Below are 23451 nucleotides of genomic sequence, written 5' to 3'. Positions count from 1 at the left end.
TTTCTCTGTAAATAATGACTGGGAGAGTTAATTTTAGCACTACCACATTGTATCTTAGAAACTCCATGGTTGTTATTATTAGAGGAGCGCAAAGGAATAGTTTTTTATTTTCAACACAAAAGCCTGTTCGTTCTGTTTCTGGCTTCATTGCCGCCTCCATGTGATACTTCAGGCAGGTCTGTGGATCTCTATAAAACTCAGTATACTTACTGTATTACATTAGTACTGTAAACCGTAATATTCCAATATATTTGAAGTACTGGACTGTGTATTGTAAAAAGAGTAGCTATCATTACTGTTAAAATTGCAAATTCCAACTGACTGATACTTTTGACGATGTAATAGTATTTTAGTTGTTTGGAGTTGTTGCCTTCTGAAGAAGAGCACAGTGCCTAGCAACTCATGTTAATACATATAGTATTCTTGTAATGGATGATTTCATTAGGGGAAGGACTATGATATTATTTATAGCTTTACTCTGTTTGCTCAAAAGGAATTTTACCATGCAAGCTCTGTTCAGAAGTTTCAGATTTTTCCTTTTTCTAAGGATAAAAGATGTCTTCTGTGTTTAAAAGTGTAAATGTTTAAATGTTTCTGTCCTTAAAAGTGTGTTTTCACAGAATTTAGAATTACTTTTGAGAAAAAGTACAAAGCATTCATTTGCTCTTTGTGTTTCTGTGACAGAGGTGTAGACTTAAAGGTAGCGTGGTTCCATGCAAAAATTTTGATTCTTCAGTCATACTGCTTGTGTGTAGCAACGCTCTGGGAGAAAATCCAATATTATATGCAATCATTAATTAACATTGTTTTCAAATGTTAAGTTATTGTGGCTATAACTGATTTTTTTCAGATGAAACTGTATTAGATTTAGAGAAGCTTTCCTTGACACCTGTCTTACATCTTTTAATTAAGAAAACCTTTGGCGTTAATAAGTTCAAGTTTGCCAGAATTAGAAATGAAGGGATCTAAATATACGTATTTGAAATGTTCTTACCTAAAGCCACCATGGTATGCAGCTGTATCAGCTGCCCTTTCCACAGTGGTATAAAGAGCCCCTAAAGTGGATTAATCAACCTTCCTTGCCATACAAGCCTCATATTAACATCTTCATTATGAGCCATTGAATACAGGACATAAGAACCCAACACACATACCCGCTAAGAGAGAAGTAGGGGCTGGAAACTTCATTAGCTGTTTATAAAGGGGACAGATGACAGTTTCTCCCAGAAGCCCCATTCCTCTGCGTGGGATAAGATTGGATTGAGGGTGCAGCTGCATTTTAGACTGACCAAACAGTATCAGCCTCACAAGGTCTCAGCTGAACCGCTTCCTCCTGTAGTCACAGCTTTGGATTACCAGCAGTCCATCTGCCACTGCACTTCCACTGCCAATTAGATGATATACCCATGGCTTGGGAGAGCACTTGAATGGTTTACGAGCTACATGCTGCTAAAGAGCCACTGCTTAGTGCCTGCCTTCCCCCAGTGAGCACAGAGCGCTATTAAATTAGTGCACTACCAAGAACACTATGCTCTGGGTATACCTTCATGCATCCCACTAGTTATTCTACCCACCTTAAGGGGATGGCCCAATTTCAGCAGCCCCTTAGGAAAAAATGAGTTTCTTTCTCACATGACTGAGTATTGCCTATTCCGAGTTTTTAGTCAGTGACTTTTGTTGAGACAGATTTCCTCTTCTGGAAGAGAAGGAAGATAGGCTCCTCTAAAAGGCTGATTAAAACCCTACACAGCTGGATATTTTGAACTGCTGAGGTGTATCGAATATTACAAAAGTCTTGAAGGAGAGAATTGCTTGAAAAAGTGAAAGGCACATGATGGAGATGGAGTATAGGTAGTGCAGAAAAAATCATCTGTGAGTTTGTGAACGCTCAGTGCCAGCACTAGCAAACATGGTGTACAGTCTGCTGCCTGTATTGGGATACAAAGAGGCAAAAATTATCTATTCAAGTGAGGAAGTATAGGACTGTGGTTCGAAAGTCAGCGTGAGCAAGGAATGCTGTCTTGCGTAGAAGGCAATATACCCAGGAACTGAAGAAGTACCTCCCACTGCAGGACTTGCGTAGGAGCTAGGTCAGGATGCTTAGCTGTTTACCAGAATGTCTGTGCTAATACAATGGAATTTTTCATCAGCAAAAAGCCTTTGGCTGTTTTGTATTCTGCTACTGGGGAGCAGCAAGCCAATCAATGAGTCGTATTAGATTAAGTCTATCAAACACTTTGCTTTTGGTTCTGCACTGCACCACTACATATATTTAGTTATATATTTACATATATACATGCGTGTATATAATATATGCAACACATACAATATATTTGCATATATGTAAATAGCAAATATGCTAAAGATAATTCCTTTAAGGAATATTTTGGAGAACTTTAAAGAATTTGTTTTGACTGCATTTAATGCCCTTATACTGATAAAGTTATATGCCTTAGTTTCTGTCTAGTGAGAGAGAGATCTGTGCAGAGACCTAAATACCTTGAGGTAAAAATATTTTCTATATTTAAAACTGTCACAGTTGCTGTTGGTTTCTATTAACTTGAGCCTATGCAAGCCTAGAAGTAACTTGTTAGACTCTGTAGAAATCTGGGAATCTGCTTCCTCTGCTGGGACTTGCAAGACAAACTTTTTAATCCCACAGTGAAAGTAGCAAGTTATTTCATGTAGAAAATACCTGTCCTGTGTCCAGGTCAGCCTCAGGTAGTGATGCACTGTGGGGCTAGGGATTTTCTGTTTGTGGAAGGAACTGCTTATGTGGCAGATTTACTTTTGAAGAAGACATTTGCATGGCCATGCTTAAGGACTTTAGAATATCATAGCAAATCTCGAAGAGAGAGGCTAGTGGGCAGAGAGGATGATGAAACTACCACATAATAGATACATCTGCCATACGGTTCTGTAATTCCTCATGCTGAGAACACCTCTGAAAATGTGGTGAAAATTTGGTGTGGGAAAAATCATCCCAGAACAAATTTGCATCAGTTTAACACTGCCTCTTGTCTCGGTTTGTGAAAGCAGAGGGATTCTGGGCACCTACGGTGCACACCACCCCTGGGAGTCTGAGGCTCTACTTAAAACTGACAGCTATGGGATAAGAAGGTGTTTTCTTTCATCATTAGCCAGCCTTTTCTAAAATGATAATTAGTTTCAGGAAGAGAATTTCAAAATCTGTCGCAAATGTATTTCTGTGAAAAGCTTTCATGTTCATGTTGTCTGGCACTACACATCACACAGCTACCTCCTCCTGAGCAGGCCCCAGTGTTGGCTGTTTAGTTCTTTATTGAGATCATATGATAATATGATGGGGGAAAAGAAAAAAAAGAAAAGCTGTTGAGACAAAGGGGAAGACTTGCAATGTCAAATGCAAACCACATCTTTTAAACAATATGTTATAAATACGGTATTCTTGTACCATGTGCAGTCTTTAATACCCATCTACACAATACTATGAAGGAAATATATCTCTGTGTGAGCCTGATATGACATTACACATCTGTCATTCATCTGAATTGTTTCTTTTAAGTTTTATCTCCTAAACCGAAATTAGGTATGTATATTCGTTTGCATACAAAAGAACCTGGGTATTCTTGTTAACTATAGATAAGTAAAATGGCATATATGCTAACAAAAGAGAAAGTCCAGGTTCTGTGTAAATTTTCATTTACTGTTCTTAATAGAGTTAGCTAAGAAAATGAAATTTCTTTTTGTGGGGAAAAAAGTATCCTCAGGCAAAAGGAAAGGGCAGGTGTGGAATTTTCCTGTGACCATACATTTCAGAAAAGGATCTCTTCAGAAACTTCATATACTTATTTTCAATAAAGTTGAAATAGTGTAATAGAAAGCATGTAAAGTAGTGTGATGTCATTTTACATTTATGTACAATTAATGTAGCAGAAATTAATACAAATCAAACACAATGGAAAATGGAACATTTCATCTTCATTAAAATGAGAACATATATATTATTAATAGCATATTAGAAAATCAAAATATAATTTGCCTTTTTTCATGGAAAATTATCACATCCTCAGTATGCAGTTCAATATGAATATAACCATGTCTCTAATGAAAAAGCTTTATTGAGAAAAGTATTTACAGAAGCTTTGCTCCTTAAGTTAGAAAGGTGGTTTAGTATATGCAGCAGAAAAAAAATGATTAAAAAATGAAATAAATAACTAAAAAGAATCTGTAACTATCATCAGATTTAATTATTTGATTGTATGTAATTTGGCTAGTATTGTCCTCTATTGGTTCTGACTGTGCATCTCGCGTGTTGGACTATTCCAAAGGGGCACAGTTGAGGATTGTGTTCAAATCTGTAATCTTTTAAATCCCTATGGCTTCCTTTTATTAAAAAAACCCCTATTACCAGAACATTTAATGGGAATCCTAGAATACTTTGGATCAGAAGGGACCTTTAGCCATCATCTTTTCTAACCTCCTGCTCAAAGCAGATTTAACTAAATCGAGTTGCTCAGGTCATTGTCCAGCGGGGTTTTGAGTATCTCCAAGCACGGAGATCCCACCTCTCTGAGCACCTGCTCCACTGTTTGACTACCCCAATGGTGATAAAATTTTACTAAGACCTAATAGGAATTTCCTGAGTTGCAACTTGTGTCTAGTGTGTCTTGTCCCATGTGTGTAGAGTGTAGTTCTGTCTCTGTACTCTGCCATTAGGTAGTTAAAAACTGCAGTAAGATCTCCTGTAAGCCTTCTCTTCTCCAGGCTGAACAAGCAGAGCTCTCAGTCTCTCCTCAGTCAGGATTTGTCTATCGAGAGAGATCCAGTTCAATTCGTGCTCAGGCAGGTAATATTTAAAAGCCCATTTCCTTTCCTATCAGAGGGTCCTAGTCCCCTCGGTTCTACATGTTTTTTTAATAGGAAGAACTCTCCAAAACCTTTAAAAATACACTGCTTTGTGTAATTCAAGATTGACTGGATCAGAGAGTATGACTTACTGGTTTAGCTGAAAGAGACCTGGGTGCTGGTCTGCTCCTGTGTCAAAGGCTCTAGTGATATTTTTTGGTATAATGCAGTCATTTCACCCCTCATCTCCCTATCCTGGTTAGGTGCTCCCAAGTGATCCAGGTCCCTGCATTCCTCACCATAACAGACCTCTCAGCTGCCCAGCTGTCCTCTTTTCTTCCTGGGAAGAGAGGACAAACACATAGCAGTTTGTTGTCACTGTGGTTTTTGGCTTTCCAGTGTTCCAGCAGGGCTACTAGGTTCCTCCCTGTGCTCGTAAAGGAACATTTGCCTTTTAATTCATTTGGGGGGAAAAAACCAAGGTGTTAATATTCTGTGTATTTTTCTTATATACCCTTACAACTCAGGAGGACCTGTAGGTCAATTAAGCATTTTATTCACTATTTTCTTGATTAATTTGGGGATCATAAGAATCAAAACACAGATTTAAATTCATATGGCAAAAATGTTACATTTTGAAACAAATTCAGAGAATTTGTGGCTTTTCATTTTTCCTTCCTTAGTTCAGTTGAGTAGAATGGGACATTTTATTGCCTGATTCATTACTTATAATAACCAAGGTCATGGTCAAAATTAGATAATGGTAAAGTTTGAAAAATATTGCTACTCACATCTCATTACTGTTTTATTCTTCTCTTGGAGGGACAGGGGGTGTTGGATTTTTTTTTTTTTTACAGTGTGTGGGTGCATTTTTTTGAAGACCAACACCAGTGACTAACTTGAGACAGAAATAGTGAAGCCAGGAGCTTAGCAGACATACAGTTCTGCCAAAGCTTCTCAAATTCCTTTTACTGCCATAGCCTAGGGGCTTCCCTGAAGAGCCTGTCAGTCATGCTAAAATTCATCAAGGTCTTCTTAGGTGGACAAACAAGAGCTAAACTGTAACCACAAAATTAACTTTCTCTGTGAGTTAAGACAAGAGTCAGCGCATTTCAAATAAATGTCATTACATTAATTTGACGCACCACATAGCTCCAGTTTTTTCACACTGGCAGTCAGTCACCAGTGTTCCCCCTCAGCCACTGCATCAGCAAAGAAAATCTCTCAGCACGATGCCTCCTTTGACCTGAGGTGTTCTTGGGTTTGATGCTATAACCCTCACTTGCAGAAACTCAGATAACCTGGTGTAGAGGTTCATACAAAGCAGAAGCTAAGAAACAAATAAGCAGGGGTTTTAGTGATGTCACTATAAGCAAATCTCAAAGCATGTGCTGAAGACCTGAATTCAAGAAAGAACACTTAGAAGAAGAGTAGGTGAGCTGTGTGTCTGTGACTGCAGCTGTACCTTACGTTTCCATTGTCTTTTCCTTCTCATTTCCCATTCCCCTCCATATTTCTTTCTTTGCTGATCCACTGTTTCTTAAGTCATGCCATACTTCACCTGTGAGCTACCGCTGATATTTTGAAAATGGGATATAGCCAAATAACTTTTCTTTTTGCTTTGACCTCTTGTGATGCTAATGAACCAATCTACTAGTAACAACAAAGTGCAAGAAGACGATTAAAGTTCTAATATGAAATGAGTAAAAAGGCAAGTGAAAAACACAGAAAATTGAAACTGGTTTTGTTTATGCTGGTATAAATCAAAACCATTCTCATTAACCTGCACCTTCATTTAAAAAGTTTGTACTCATTTTGCACTGAATTCTTGTAACTCTGTAAATTAAATGAATCCCACACACACACCTTTTACTCGTATTTCTTTCTCCTTCTCCCTTCTGGTCCTCCTAGTATTGAGATGACTTCTGGTCTCCCAGTACTAGTTTTGGTATTACTGAAAGTGCTTCCAAAGTCTCTGTGGCAAAAAATGAAAGCCACACTGAATGAAAGGGGGTGGGGAAATTAAATCCTATGGTGTCAGGAGCACTGCTTTCAAAATTCGAGCAGCATCACAGCATTTTTTGAAAGTTCAGTCTTTATCAGAGAATGCAAGAGCACAATAAAAATGAAATGAGTAATATTAGCACTTGCTCTGAAGCAGGAAGTTGATAATTAAAACAAAGAGAAGGCACCTAAAAGAAATATAATAAACCACCCCTTTGTAAAGTCAGGTAGAAGGGCTTATTCACCCTTGGCTATAGTCAAATATTCATAATCTCTACATCAGTCTTCCATACTGTTGTAGCTTTACTTTGTTGTGATGTCAATACCAAATGTATGTTGGACTTCTTAGGACAAAGAATAATTTTATAATCTAATACAGGTTTGCATACTAAGAGATCCTAAGCAAGGAACAACACAATTCAGTGGGATCCTGCCTACCTTTTTCTTTTTTAATTCTCTTGACAATTACTTTCCCTGTGGTTGTTCTCCAGAAATGCTAGTTCTGAAGTGGGGACAATTTGTAAAGCATTTTTTTAAGTGTTCGCTAGTTCTTGCTGCAAAACGTAGTGCCTTTAAAAATGTTTCTCCTAACTTTAGTTCCTCTCTGATAGAGTGTTGACAGTGCACAGTTTAATGTCACTGTGAAATTGCATTCTCGAGCATACTACATTTCAATATAAAGCTTATAAATGTGAAATTGAATGACAGAAGTTTGCTATGAGCAGAACTTCACTATCACTAATGCTATACTAATTCTATTTTGTTTCCTCGCTTGATTTCAGTTGCTTCGTATTTGTGTCTCAGTCCACTCAGGAGATATAGAAAGGGTTCTGTGCAGAGTGTTGCTGTTTTGATAAGAAATATAAAGCAGAATAAAAGTGTTAATTACTTATAACGATAGGTATTTAATAACACCTGAAGAAATTTACCATTTTGGTTGAATTGGATTAGATATTCAGGTTCCTAAAACTTGTTTTCTACAAGGACTTTTTAACAATGAAAAGTAACATAAAGAATACAGATGAGGCATTGGAGAATCAGGGTATGCCCTAAAAGGATATCGTAAAAAGCAGAAAGTAGTATTTGGAATTTTCTAATGCAGATTAGAATAATACCCAATGTTACCAAATGTGTACTATTGCAAACCAGGGGTGGTAGACTAAACCTGAACTGCGTCATACACATGTAACTCTCACAATGATGTGTGATGTGTGTTTTTGTGTCTGCCTTAGAGGCCCCATTGCTGAAGACAGGAAAACAATCACAGTTATTGACAAGGAGTCTTTTGTTCTTAAAGAAAAGATAATTACCGCATAAGTATGAAAAATGTATACAAAACAATAAACAGGGATTAGTCAGTTACATTTGCAGACTTTCTTATACGCTTCTTGTGGAGAGCTTTTATTAAATTACCTCTTCAGACTGAGTGTTGCTGAATCAGTGATGCTCACTAAATGATTTCAGATTAAAGCATTTTCCCCAAAATAATTATGAGTCTTCTTTTAGGGTATCACAGACAGCCAAAATAGGTGGGCAAAGTAATTAATTTCTGACTTAATTAATCCTGCCTGATATATTATAAGTAGCCTGATATAAGTAGCCTAAACAATGCAAAAAGGTGAGTAATTCTAAGTGTTAGAAAAGCAAATAAGGTATTTGCATCCTGTTTCTTGCATAATCTGTGCAGGGATTGTTAATACAATTAAAAATTGCATCAAATTTTTGATTAAGTCCACCAGGCTAACATTGTATCTCTGACAGTGGCCAGTGACAAACCTGTAGATGAATGCAGGAACAGAGCAAATATAAGATAATGCATTCACTGTCCTCTGCTCAACCCTTAATCAATTTTTCTTTACTGATATTTACTTTTGCTATCTCAAGAGTCCTGTGGAGGTGTGTTCCATAATTATCTGGTTTGTGTGAAAGTATTTACTTTTATATTTTAAAAAAAATTCTGTATACCCTCTGGTTCTGGTTCTTACCTTGTTGAGAAATAGTAATTCTTTCTTAATTTCTTACTTTTCTCCATGCTTTTCTTTTTTTATATACTTCTATCGTATTCCCAGTTCAACTGCCTCTTTTTTAAACTGGGGACTCCTTATCTATGTAAGGACTACTGCTCTTCTGGTAGGATCCGTTCCTTTGATCATCCCATCACCTCTCTGTATATGTTCTCTAGTTTGAGAAAATCTTTTTTGGATAGGCACGTGGCAGAACTGCATGCAGTGTTCAAAATGGAGGAACCCCAGGGATATATACAGTTGCTTAATGACATTTTCCATTTTGTTCTCTATTCCTTACCTGATCATTTCTGACTTCTTTTTGCCTTTTTGACTATACATAGCACTGAACTTTTGTCTTCAGAGAATTCAGAATACCAGATTTATTTCTTCTCTTGTTTATGAAGTCATTTAGACCCAATATTGTGTGCATATAGTTAGGATTATTTTTTCCCATATGCATGACTTCATATCTGTCAACACTGAATTTTATCTCAAGTGAATATCCAGTCACTCTACCTTGTGAGATAAGTTTGTAACTTTTTAACCCTATTTCTAATTTTTGCTACAAATTAAAAATTACATGTTGTCCAAAAACCTTGTGGAAAGCAATGTTGTTCACCCCTTTTCTAGATCAGTGTGTATATGGTGAATAGTACAAATCCCAACATGCACTTTTCTAGGATACCCACTAGTAATGTATCTCTGTTGTGAAAAACGACCATTTAGTCCTACCTTTTGTATTGTATCTTCTTAGCCAGCTATTCTTCTACTAAAGGATCTTTCTGATTATAGTTTAGATTCTTTCAGGGGTTTGGTGAGCAAACTGTTAAAAGCTTTTATAACTACACGTGCACCACACCAGTGGGTTGCATTAAAGCCCCCAGTCCTTTCTTTGTCAGAACCGTTTATGTGACCTGCCCACAAATAGAGAAGCAAAATTTGAAACAATATGTGTATAAGAAGAAGCTATTTTATCTTAAGTTACAGTAAGTGCAATAGTTCATGGAATTAATTAAAGGAAAAAAATCAGCCCAATTCTTTTAGCAACACTATTACAAATTTCATCTCGCTGTGTTTATTAATATCTTGGTGATGGTGGTGTGTTGCTGGAGCTGTGGAAAGTAGCAGCATCTTGTTTCTCCTTTCTTTGCTTGGAAGAAAGGAGGCATACTGATAGAAAAGGGGACTACCACTCAGTTTGGAATTGGGAAGAAGGAAGTGAGTGGTTTTGCTTGATTTAAATAAATATGCTTTTCTCACTGTTCTGAAATTAAAATGGAAGGCACATTTCTTTCAGAGCCTGAGTTGATTCCAGTTATCAGCCCCTGTCACCTTTTTTTTTATTTTTACTGTTGTTACAATTCTCTAACTATGGAAGTATCCCATTGTGCCTCGTGCTTTGTGCCTAGTGCTTTATAAACATGAAGGGAAAGGGCAAGCTAGGTCCCAAAGAGCTTGTTATTTAAGTCAAGACAGGACAGAGAAAATGGATACGGCTAAGTAGATGGAAAATGAACCAAATAGAGGCTGATAATGTAGAATCATAGAATCACACAATCATTTAGGTTGGAAAAGACCTTTAAGATCATCCAGTCCAACCATTAACCTACACTGTAGCAGCAACTTAACAGTTATTGGCGTTAGTTTGTTGGAGGGTTTGAAGGAGAAATCACAGAGAAGGAGGATTTTGAGAAAGGTATTGAGTCGAGCTTGCAGAAGTTTTACAAGGTGATCCTCAACTGGAAGGGACTATGCAGGAAAAGATGCAGCATTTAAGAGTTTATTGGTGGCAGATAAAATGGGGACAGATTGTGATGAAGCCTTTAGCTTATTGTTTTCCTAGGCTGATTTTATTAATATTTGTAACAGAACAGAGTAAACAATACCCAAAATCCCACACAATTTGGTAGGGGGGGAGTCTGTTTGTTAGTCTGTTCTACATTTTACCATGTTTTTACCATTACAGCAGCTCACTTCTCACAGTTTCTTGTGCTTTAAATTACCAACAGTTCTTAGCTAGTCTTGTGATTGTTCTGAATATCAGGCTCCTCTTTTCTGAGACTGATATAGTATATTCTCTTTCCTCATATAGTGACGATAACACTATTTGTGTGATAAGCTGATCATTTTTGTTTTCCCTACATAAAGAACTTCATCCTAGGTAATCATCATGGGAGCTTCTATCTGTTTTATTTTTTCCTTTGGTTGTATATCTCGTTTCCTTTAAGAAGGAGGAAACATCAGAGAGTAGCAATGAAGGAAGTGTCTTTTCCATGAGTGAAGATGATCAAATATTTAAGTCTTTTTTTCCCCTCCCAGATTTACGTCAAACCTAGGAGCATGAGTGGTGATGGTGATGTGGAGTGCCATGGTTTTACAAGTTTCTTAAATCTTGTATAGTTAGAGCCTCCCAGGGATCAAGAGATCCAAGGAATGGATGAGTTGCAGAGACAGCAGCACTGCCACACTTTCAGCAATATCTGAAAACTGCAGATGTAAAAAGTGTTGTATTCAGCTAAAGTTTACTTGACTCAGTCCAGTGGGTGTTTTTGTTCACAGTACAAAAGTCTGTCTGGTATCGCTCTCTTCCTGTAACAGTTGTTTCAGATTTAAACTTTTTCCCACAAGACCTATTTCCAGAATTAGATTCAGATTGAGAAGTATTGTACAGTTGTTACTGTCATAAAAACAATCTGCTATAGCTCGATTATGGGATGAAAACCAAAAATTAAGGAAATGAGAAAATGTTAGTGTAATTTCTTTAAGAAAATTAGCTGACATTTTATAAAATTTGAGCTTCGTGTTGTTGGTGTAATAAGCAAGAACTCTGGCTTTCCTTGGGAAGGATATACTTTTTACTGTAAATTAAAAGATATTCCCTGTAACAGCAGATGCTCAAGATGTGCACCCTACAGAGCATGGGGGGGGGGGGGCGGGGGACACGACAGGGGTTGTAATCCCACTGAGTGGCTGGTATCATATATTTTACCACATTGTGGTTTTTCAGATATATGAATCAGGATCACTATAATGTTGCCCAGGGCAATTCTCCAAGTGACTTTTCTTTAAAAAACTGCTAAGGAAGAGTTGTTACCTGTTCACCAGTGCATTGTTCACATGCAGGAGTTCTTGGAGAAAGTGCTGAGCTTGTGAGATTGACTGCAATTAAAGGTTTTGTGAATAGAGATAGTACTCACAGGTCCACTGATGTGTAAGGGAAGGCCTCTATATACTGCAGTTTCTTGGCTTTATTGAGTATGCAGTGGTTAGATAGCTAATTGGATTGACAACTGGTTAAAGAGAAGCAGCTGATTCCAGCCTGAAGAGAGGGAAGTCTCATGAAGAAAAGCTGCTTCTGCATGCCCTCCTGAAGCATTGCTCCAGTGCTGAAGTGTTCTGAAGTACTTTCCTATGGTCTGCACAGCCATGAAATAAAATAAGTGCGATATGTGCCTTACAGATGATGCTTCAGTGACCACACTGTGGATGCTGTTGTTGTCACTGTTGAGGTTCTGGTTTCACAACCCAGCTAAGCTGAGAATTGCCCAGTGGTTGGCAGGTGGTGGGAGGAGCTGTATGTGCTTTCAGCTTAAGGCTAAAGGATCAGAAGAGGATCCATGCATGACTTAGTGTGTTGCCATCTGAGCTAAGGGTGGAAGGAGGAAAAAATACATCCATTTCTTGTTATCACTTCGATAAGCCTGTTCTTATAAGGGACTTCCATTAAGTTGTTCATGCATTAGGGTATACATCTCAGATTCTACTTTAAATAATAAATTACTCATTCATTACAATTAGATATGAAGGAGGGTGGAGATTGAAGGATGAAAAGATGTAAGAGTTTTGGTTCACTTATGGTACTTGAGAGAAATTTTACTGTCTCTGATATAAAAGAGTTCAGACTAGATTATCTAATGGTCCCTTCTGCATTTATGCACTGTGAAGTAATAAAGATCTTGTCTCTGACAGACCACTCCTGCTGAGAAGCAACTAACGCTTGTGACTAATTCTCCTGAAACAGAGTGACGGAAAATAGTCTTTAGAAATGCAAGTCAATTTAAAATGTCACTTGTTTGTGCAAAGTGTGTTAAGAGATGAAACATATACTACACAGTATGATGTAAACCAGTTAGCTGTATTACATGGTGTCTCAATGAAACAGCTCCAGACCGTTTACGTGTGTGAAGTGAAAATTATTACTGATTTGTCAGTTCCAGTGAAATCTTCTATCATTTTTATTTATGTATTTAAGCAGATGTAGCCTCTGATACAGAAGCTCACATCACCTTTGTACCCAAGTAGTCCCCTTTAATTCAGTGATGGTTCCCAAGGATCAAGCTGCTGTTCACCATAAGTCAGGGCATTGGCAACTATCCCTTGATTATCAGGTGCTGTTGAAAGACATGAGTGTGAAATCAATTTAATTTTCCAGAAATGCGGGAATAATCGTAAATATGTTGCTTAATAATGTGGTGTACAAACTACATTACTGATCTAAACAACATGAAAACTGTTTCTGCTCACTGAGTGTTGTTGTTTGTCTTTTTTTTCCTCAACATTCATTTCTTAAGAAAATTGGCTAAAAAGCGGAAAGAGACATTGAGTAGTACACGGCAGGAAATGACAGTGATGGTGAATTCAATGGATAAAAGCTACACTGAGCAAGGCACCAACTGTGACGAAGCTTTCTCTTTCATGGACACGCACAATCTAAATGGGAGATGTAAGTTTTTTCTTTTCTTTTCTTTTTTTTTTTTGGAAGGTGGAAGAAAGGTGCAAATGGTTTTTAAAATATTCCTCATTACTCAGTCATGGAAAATCCATGGGACCCAGAGTTTCCCACTGTGCAGCACATTACAGTGTGTATTCGAATGAGCAAGACAGACATCAAGAATAGACTTCTTTAAAAATAATAAGGATAATTGAGCTTTTTCTGTCCATCCTTTTCTTCTGCAGAAGAGCAAAGACATTACTGAAACAGCTGTATTTTTACCTTTCTCCAATCTCTATTATGTTAAAAATTTTATATCCCTCATGCTGTCCTAAGTCCTTCAAATGCTTCCCCTGCTCACTTCTTTTTTTGTAGGCAAAATTTATTTTTTAATGTCATGACTTAATAATGATGATCTGATTGTCTTATTATTTCCAATTCTAGATGATGCTCTTTCTGTTGCTTGTGCAAAGGAAGAACTCAGTGGAATTATCTGTTCTGCAATTTCATAAAAGATTCTCTAATATCCTGGGTATTCTTGGATCTACCCTGAAAATAAATAAAATTTGGGACATAAAATTTCCAGTAGTAGAATTTTAGTCAAGGACTCACTGCTGTCTGCAGGTTAGCACTAAGCAAAAACCAGGAAAAAACAGTAGGTTTTTTTTGTTTGTTTGTTTCATTATTTGTTAAAAATAATGAAAAAAGAATTACTATGATCAAAAAACTTCCTTGTTTTTTGTAGTTCTTAAGGAACCTCAGTTTTTCTTGTATACCAGTGTTTTTGAACATCTTCAGAATTTGTCAAAGATTGAATTTTGTTTCAAGTACTAAGAGTATGAGAGGCCCAACTCCCACTCTTTAATAATATGCTTAAGAACTTATCTTTGACGAGCTCAATTGTACAAACACTCTGTGAGGTTTATACAGTGAGACTTCTCTCAGCAGCATTAGGCTCAGAATTTGCAATGTTAATTTGCATTTGGGTTACTTTTGAAATTGCTTTGAAATAGATCTTTCAAAATCCGACTTGCCTTTCTGGTGAGAATATGCCATTGCAGTTAATGAGATTGCTTACTTCTGTGAAGAGATCAAGAGGTTTGACTTCATCTGCCATCATCATGATGTAGTTTTCCAGAGGTGTTACTGAATGGTCACAACAACCAAAGAGGCCGTGACGAGTTCCTGGGACTAAATCCTCTTTATATAAACCACCTTAAATCAATTTGAAATTATTGGCGTAGCAAGTATTTTATATCACTTGAGGGCTAGAACCTCTAATTAGACTTTCCATCAGAAATGTGGTGACCAGAAGAAGCAGTCTGACAGTCTTTAGGAATAACCTTTGTGTAAGGCCTTGTACTCAAGAGATTTAGAATACTCCCACCTCCTATGAAAGTTTATTATCCTGGCTGCATTCTGAATCTAGCCAGTTTTATTAGCTGCAGCAGCCCTGACCTCAACTCAGCCAGTCTTGTTCAATATCTTTATCAATGATCTGGATGAGGGGATCGAGTGCACCCTCAGTAAGTTTGCAGACGACACCAAATTGGGTGGGAGTGTCGATCTGCTCGAGGGTAGGATGGCCCTGCAGAGGGACCTGGACAGGCTGGACCGATGGGCCGTGGCCAACTGTATGAGGTTCAACAAGGCCAAGTGCCGGGTCCTGCACTTCGGTCACAACAACCCCATGCAACGCTACAGGCTTGGGGAGGAGTGGCTGGAAAGCTGCCTGGCCGAAAAGGACCTGGGGGTGTTAGTAGATAGCCGGCTGAACATGAGCCAGCAGTGTGCCCAGGTGGCCAAGAAGGCCAACAGCATCCTGGCTTGTATCAGGAATGCTGTGGCCAGCAGGAGCAGGGAGGTGATTGTCCCCCTGTACTCGGCGCTGGTGAGGCCGCACCTGGAATACTGTGTCCAGTTTTGGGCCCCTCACTACAAGAAAGACATTGAGGTGCTGGAGCGTGTTCAGAGGCGGGCAACGAAGCTGGTGAAGGGTCTGGAGAACAAGTCTTATGAGGAGCGGCTGAGGGAACTGGGGTTGTTTAGCCTGGAGAAGAGGAGGCTGAGGGGAGACCTTATCGCTCTCTACAACTACCTGAAAGGAGGTTGTAGTGAGGTGGGTGTTGGTCTCTTCTCCCAAGTAGCTAGCGATAGGACGAGAGGAAATGGGCTTAAGCTGCGCCAGGGGAGGTTTAGACTGGAAATTAGGAAAAATTTCTTTACGGAAAGGGTGGTCAGGCATTGGAACAGGCTGCCCAGAGAGGTGGTGGAGTCACCATCCCTGGAGGCGTTTAAAAAACGGGTAGATGTGGCACTTCGGGATATGGTTTAGTCTGGTCTACCCTTGATTAGTCTAGAGTGGGCTTGGTAGTGTTAGGTTAATGGTTGGACTGGATGATCTTAAAGGTCTTTTCCAACCTAGATGATTCTATGATTCTATGATTCTAATCTCTGCATCCATACTCAAAAAGAATACCTCTCTGTTCTTCCCATCCAGTGATTCAGGAGTCATAATCAAAGGAAAGTAGTCTCAGATATATTCATTTATAGGATAAGTGATAACTGCCAGCATTATTTAAGCCAGTTTTCAGATCCATCTTAACAAGGGCTGGCAACTGCATGCCCTAGAAGATCAACCAAAAAAAAAAGATGGATGAAAGCCAGCAGGAATAATCTCACTCCTTGTCATCCAGCAGCTCCTCTCTTCCTCAATTCTACTTATGTTTCACAAATTCCCATTAGTCTGTTTATAGGTATCCAGAATGTGCTTACATTCACTGATCCACCTGAATTTGAGCTGTGTAGACAAGCAACTAAGGCTGAATTCACAATGAGCTTTGCTTAAAAGCCTTTAATGACTCTTTGGCTGAACATCCTGTAAAATGTTGTGATTAACTCCCACCTGTTGAATGTATCTGTGCTTACAATGGTAATTCACATGATCTTTGTATACCAGGGAACTAACTGAACTTAATTTGTTGCATTGGGCTTTCCCATAGGTTTTACAAATGGTTAAATGATTAAATACCAATGTGAGCATTGTTCTATGTATCACTCCCTGAAAAGCATTGTTAAACAAAGAGTAATATTCAGGGCATAATAGTATCTGTGTACACATCCACCCGTCTGAACAAATCGAAAAAAAGGAGAGGAAAAAATGTACTTTAGTAGAATATTTGCATACAGTATTTACAGTATTATTAAGTAAACTTACTAATGATCAAAACTTCTGTCAAAAACACCTGTTGTCATTGTGATGTCTTTATTTAAGCATCAGTATTCAGTCTAATCTTGTGATATAAGAAGTATATTTGTCATCACCAGTCAAAATGCGTTCTCTGATGGCATTTCTTTTTAGAGAATTGATCAAATTCAATGAGCTATTTTATTCACTAGACACACACCTGGTTTTCCCTAGGTCCTGACTCCAGTGCAGCAAACCCAACAGGACGGACTCTAAACCAAGCCAATCACATACGCTGTGTCACTCAGCTTAAATGGCCACGTATCACTTTGCTGTCTCTAACCAGCTTTGTTTCTCTTTGCAGCTGTATCTTCACCATCTTCATTTACAATGAAAACTAACACATTGAGCACAACAGTGCCTAATTCTTATTACCCAGGTAACCCTTTTTTTCTTGGTTTCCACCCTATATAGACCTTTCCATAATGAAAGCATATATAATTATATTATTATACTCCTTGCCATAGAAATTTAATACATATATAAGCAACATACTGGTTGCTTACAGTAGCTTTCTGAAAGAAAACTCAGGAACATTTATCAATCATTTACTGTTCTCTCTCTTTTTACCTTTTCTGCATTGACCTGCTTATGATGTATGACAGATCCATTTGTGCCAACTGCAATTTTAGGTGAGAACATTTCCCTTTATCAAAGTTTATTGCTGAAGTAATTTAGAAAGTCACAGTTCTCGGGGTACAGACAATAGTATGCAAAAAGCTGGAGTTTTATGCTAAAGGGAAGGGGGTGGTAGTCTTGGCTACACTGAGAATGCTAAGGACAGTTATCAGGCTTGATTACTACTGTCATAGTGCAGGTCAGGGGAGAAAAGAGAGAAATCATTTTAACAAGTGGATTTGCGAGGAAATGTTTATGCATGTATTTGGAGTGACACAAAAGAATTTGATTATCGCAGCAATTGAAATAGTTTCCCTCATTTTTTTCCGTTTTATCTCAGAACTGAAGATGTCACTTCTTAACAATAACATTTTTTCCTAATTAGACTATTCATGATACAGAAAATCAGACAAAATACAGTTTGGGCCATCCACCAGCTATCATTTCTTCTCACAATACCGCACAGTTTCTGACATGCTTGTCAAAGTGAAGTTTCAGAGGAGAGATGGTATTTTGAACAGCAAAATGATAACATGACACGTAGAGTATATCGTTTATTATGCATCAGGTGTCACAGGAACAAAATAAGTAGAACTGTAGGTTAAAAACATACAGTTAAAGTGTAAAGCATTTCCACTGGGAATTTAGGAAAACCTGCTATTGTCCAATGTCAAGAGAGATTTCTGACCAGTGACAGAACAATAAGCATGAGGCGCTATTGCATTTTCACTGCTTAAGTAACTCTAACCACTTTGTGGCTTGTATTCATTTACACCTCCTTCCCACACTAAGTTTGAACTAAACAGGGAGATTTTTTTAAAACAGTAAGTCAAAATATAACAGTGCACTGTAGCAAGAATTCAAATTCCAATGTTAAGCCTATCTATTTACTCTTTTTACGATGACTGGTATTTTTACAGCAAATGTTTTTCTTTCTCCTGCTTTTTCTTCAAATCACTGTAAAAAATATAAGACCTCTTAACTCATTCCTGCCCTTAAACTGTAAGTTAAACAGGCTTAAGTTTGTAGTTGAGTAAAGCATATAAGTAGAAGTTTAGGAAGGTGATCTTGAAAATTTGTTATTGTGAAAGAATATTTAGCGCAGTGAATTTCAGTGTGATAACTTGGAGAAGAAACTTGTGCATTTTTAGACATTATGTAAATCTGGAAGAAGGTAATGGTAGGACTGTAACAATGTAATAATCTGCATGCAAATGAAATTTGCAGTGCCTTTTAACTGCCTGAGATGTTAGATTTTTTTGTGTGCTTTAGCATTCATTCAACGCTTCATCCAGTAGATGTTCTTTCTGACCTTGTGGGTGGGAAAGGAGAAAAGTACTATTATCGGGAAAAAAACTTTGAGATTTCCTATGTGGATTGTTAAGTTTTGGTTAATGGTTTGTCTGGATTTTTTTGTGATCCTTTGCTGTATAATGATGGTGGTAAAATTATTTCTTAGCTTTTTTTTCCCCACAAGAAATAATCTCTAAGCAAGTAATTCAGATATCAGACAAACACATGCTGGGAAAAAAAATCTTTGCTTTTACTAAGTCTGTAAAATCTTGAATTAATTAGATATGTATCTTATGGTCTACTACAGCAACCTGTGCTTACTCATCTCAGAAAATCTTCCATTTTTTTCACTGTGGAAAAAGAATATTTTTGTAACCTTACATGTTAAAAATTTAGTACCCTTTTATGAGTGGTGTTCCATTCAGACCAGGTCTCTCTCCCGGAATGTGTTTATGACTGTCTGTACAGTGTTTTATCTGAGGTAAATCAAATTAGCTATGCTTAAGTCAGTAGAGGAATATAGCTATTAACAAAAAATGCTGGGTTTAGTTGCAATTAACACCTGCTTTTGCTGTCTTGCAATGTCCAAAGAAGTTGTGTTAGACTGCAGGGTCAAGCCTGCAGTTAGAACTAAATGAAGTTTTCAGTGTGACCTCCTGGGGAGGATACAGGTCTGGTGGATGGTTGAGTTTAGTTTTCAAAATCTGCTAGAAAGGCCACAATACACTTACCATTTCCAAATTTATGTACAGCAAGATCTTTGGACTATTCATGCAAATTAGGAACTTCCTAGCCAATTGGAAAAAAAAAAAAAAGACTGATAATTCATGGTGAACTCTTTAAATGATGCAAAAGGCAACAGTCTGACTCCTCAGTTCCAGATATGTGGAAATTTTCTTACATTTAAGGAAAAACTTTCATGCTTAGTCTAATAACCTAAGTGTGAAAGCCTGAGAATAAAAAAAACCACTTTACATAACAGTGGCTAAATTTATAGTTGCTGAGCATGAGTGTAGGTCATGTTTGTGTATTATCAGCAATGTGCATATTTCTGAAACTGGAGAAATAGAAGAGTCTCAGCCCAGAAAAGATATTGGGCTGGGCTTCCAAATACCCTCCATGCCGTGAGTTCATATAACTAGTAAATATATTATTTATTAAGTGTTGTACAGCTCTATGGGAATGAGTAAGTGGAGAGTAGAACAACTGCAGCTGTAGGAGTATTTAAGCTGGACAAACTTCCCATTGCATATGAATACTGCATCTGGAGTGTTGAAAAACAGTGGACTGTTACGCCTGAAATGCTCATGCTACAGTGCTCAAAGGCAGAGCAAAAAACTGTAATACACGTGGCTCCTAATGTACCATATAAACCAAGGATTGAAAGCACTTTATTTGAAACAATTTAAAAGATCAGTCCCAAAGAGAGAAAAATAGTATTAATGCAGCTATAAGAGATAAAGAAATGGAGAGAGGAAAATTAGTCTAAAACAAAGGAGCTCACAGGAAAGAGATTCATAAGGATTAAACTGCTGCCTTCATAGCACAAGACCCTGCTATCTGATAACTTTGCCTTCATCTTAATTACTAACAGTCTGTGTTACAAGGGATTCTGTAGTTTGCAAAAAAACACCCAAGTTTTCTAACCTGTTTCTAAAATTGAAATAAGCCACCCAAAAAATCATGATCAACTTCCTACACTTTTTTTGTCTTTTGTGTCTTAGCCACCTTGTAGTTTTCAGGTGCCATTTCAACAGCAACATACTGTATACCACGCTTCATGCCATGCATCCCAAGGTGCTTTGCAATACAACTTTATCACACATTAGACAAAAGTTGTCAAATTTATGACTAAAAGATGAATCCCTTTCCTCTGCATTAGATCAGGGTAGCAAACTGACAGAAAAAGTAGCGAAATGCCCAGACTTATACCCATAAATTTTTCTGTGTTATTTTTGGTTTAGGTTTAAATGCACAGTTCATATTGACTGTACGCTTACTGAGGACGAGATTTCATGTGTCTTAGTATCAGTATGAATTGACAGAACCTAAAATCATCCTTGAAATAATGATTCATTGAGCTTTGTGGCTTTGTGGCTTTAACATCAATTTTCAGTGCTAGAACTAAGACCAGAACCTCACCTTTAATGAGGTGTAGTAGTATTTTTGGTGTGCACATGAGAATCTGGGACCTTGTCATCCAGAGCATTTGCGGAACTTTCTGCTATAATATATCTAACTTATGAATGTGGAAATATTGTTTTAATGCTTCCCTTTCATAAAACATATTTTACAAAGTAGTAATTTTTTAATAAATACAGTATTTTTATAAACCCCTTGCTATGTTTAGTGTGCAGCCAGTGAGGAGTAGTTTGAATAAGTCAAAGCACCACATTTACAGTTTCAGTTAAAAATAAAAAACTCTTTGAGATATGTAAAATTATTATTTGGGTAAACAGAAAAAATATTTATGATGATACTTGGACCTTAGATTTTGGGTTGGTTTTTTTCTCTTGTCAAGTTTGAACAAATTTTTAAAATTCCGTCTAAACAGGAAGAAAGTCATATTGCTTCCTTAGGTAGAGTGCACTTTCACATCTGTCTGTTTACTGCTAAGTATAAGTTTTGATCTCAGTTGCATCTGTGTGAATTGACTCACAGTAAGATACCTTGGTTTCAGTACATTTAATTTATACTGTGAAACTGAGATCAGAATCTGACTCATTTAGGAAATCACTCTGTAAAGACTAAATTACAAACATAAAATTACCTGTAATTATTAATGTAGTACTGTTGCTTATGCCCTGTTTCCTTTTTCTCCTCCTCTTTTTTTCTCCTGATATGTATCTTCTTAAAAGTGCCAATCAATGGTAAGTTGCCCATTTGCCCCATCGAAGAGATGTGGAGGGTTGGGAGAGTATGTGTCTCATAAAAATTTTAACCAGCCCACTGGGTTCTCCTGTTTGTTGGCTTGCATGTCAGTTGACATATAACATTCCATGCCTTAATGTGATGGCTCATGATATACTGTGGTCCTAAAGCATGTTCAGCAGCCAGTCAAGACATTTTTCCTGATCAGATGATCCTTTGCATTTGTCCTCTCGTAGTTTGTCTCCAAATGTTCTATCAGGTCTACATTTCCATTGCAGTCCTAGCTTGATGAAACCATAAGCCATTTTGTGCATCTTTTTATTTTGCTCACTCCAAACATTTGCTCTAAATTTGCAGTGTAAAATATAGCACTTCAGTAATCTAAGAAGAATACAAGTCCAGTTTCATTCCATGGGACTTGTTGAAGTTTCAGAATGAAACTTCTATGCAGTTTAGAACCAAATGCCTAATTTAAAACCTGTTTGTAATCAGCTAGTGATATTTAAAACAATGTTAGAGTTCGGACTGCTCTGCAATGCTTCCATTGTAGAACCATGGACTTTGCCTCATTCCAATCAGTCTTGCAATTTCCCTGTGTATACTGCTCCATGGATTTACTGTTCTTCGGGTGTAGCCTTCACAGACAGAAGCAATACTGATGGTGTCAGATTTCTGCCATTCCTCTAGAAATCTGTGTAATTTATATTTCTATTAATAAGTGAAAATGAGCCAGTACATTATGAGATACTCTTTTTCTAGATGAAACCCATACGATGGTCAGTGACACAAGCAGCCTGGTCCAATCCCATACCTACAAGAAGCGAGATCCAGTGGACGTGCCCTACCAGACCGGACAGCTTCATCCAGCCATCCGTGTAGCTGACTTGCTACAGCACATCACCCAAATGAAGTGTGCAGAAGGCTATGGATTCAAAGAGGAGTATGAAGTAAGTGTCAGGTCTAATGATCTGATTATTATGTCTTCTGCACTGTTGGCTTTATCTGTCTGCTACCTGTATCACAGAGCAGGAAAAATAATTACTCAACCAAGTAAGCAAGCTGCTATGTGAGAGAAAATATTGAATGTAAAGGATCATCTCTACAGTGAGCAAATTTTCTGATTGTAACCAGCCAGGTTGAGGAGTGAGACATAGAAACCTTTCTTGGAAATCTCTGCCGAATTCTAATTGCATAAAGGTGTACATTCAGGAAACCAGCTCCACTAGCATTCTCCCAGAACTTGCCGTATTTTTCTTTTACTGTTGAAGAATATAGCTTTTTTCCAAAGTTCTACATCACAGATTGTCTAATCACAGTTACCCTGTAACACGATATTAGCTTAGAAATCAAGTTCTACAAGCAGTATTTCTTGGAATAATAGTACTCATCATGGAGAGGAAGTGTGCAAATCTTCAGAGAGGCCCTTAGGGCTATAAAATTTATCCTGTGGTGCCTGAACCATTTCCCACTAGCTGGAGGCTATCTCTAATCCTCATTATTTTTCATATGAACTTATAGTCTCTCTTTTTTCCTTTTTTTTGATTCAACTTCTGTTTCTTCATTTCATGCTAGAGTGACCTGTTCCTCTCTGTTATCATCTTAGTCTTGAATGTCATGACCACTACATCCTGGCAAATACTATAGGAACGCAGTACATTGCACTGCAGATCCTGTCTTCCTTGTGAGATGAGTCAGTTCGCTAAGTGAAAAAAGCGAAAAACAAGCAGAACTTGCTCTCATGCCCAAAATTAAGGGTAGTATTTTGCCTGACCGAAAGCTTAATTTTGCTGAAGAGCCTCAAGAACACACCACTCCTCCTCCAAATCATATATTTGAACGAACAGAGACTTACCAACCTGAGTTCCTTGTCTAAT

General features: G+C 37.7%; 1 protein-coding gene across 1 annotated transcript in view; it reads left to right on the top strand.

The window, feature by feature from the left end:
- PTPRM (protein tyrosine phosphatase receptor type M) overlaps nucleotides 1-23451 on the top strand; it is a 509987-nt gene that overhangs the window by 390665 nt on the left and 95871 nt on the right. The window contains exons 17-21 of the mRNA XM_075706282.1: nucleotides 13409-13560; nucleotides 17100-17174; nucleotides 17401-17427; nucleotides 21565-21576; nucleotides 22337-22524. Coding sequence (XP_075562397.1) covers nucleotides 13409-13560; nucleotides 17100-17174; nucleotides 17401-17427; nucleotides 21565-21576; nucleotides 22337-22524 — 454 coding nt within the window. The remainder of the gene's footprint in view (nucleotides 1-13408; nucleotides 13561-17099; nucleotides 17175-17400; nucleotides 17428-21564; nucleotides 21577-22336; nucleotides 22525-23451) is intronic.

Source organism: Pelecanus crispus, chromosome 2 (assembly GCF_030463565.1).
Source record: "Pelecanus crispus isolate bPelCri1 chromosome 2, bPelCri1.pri, whole genome shotgun sequence".
In the NCBI taxonomy this organism is placed as follows: domain Eukaryota; kingdom Metazoa; phylum Chordata; class Aves; order Pelecaniformes; family Pelecanidae; genus Pelecanus; species Pelecanus crispus.
This window is presented reverse-complemented; position numbering and strand designations above follow the sequence as displayed.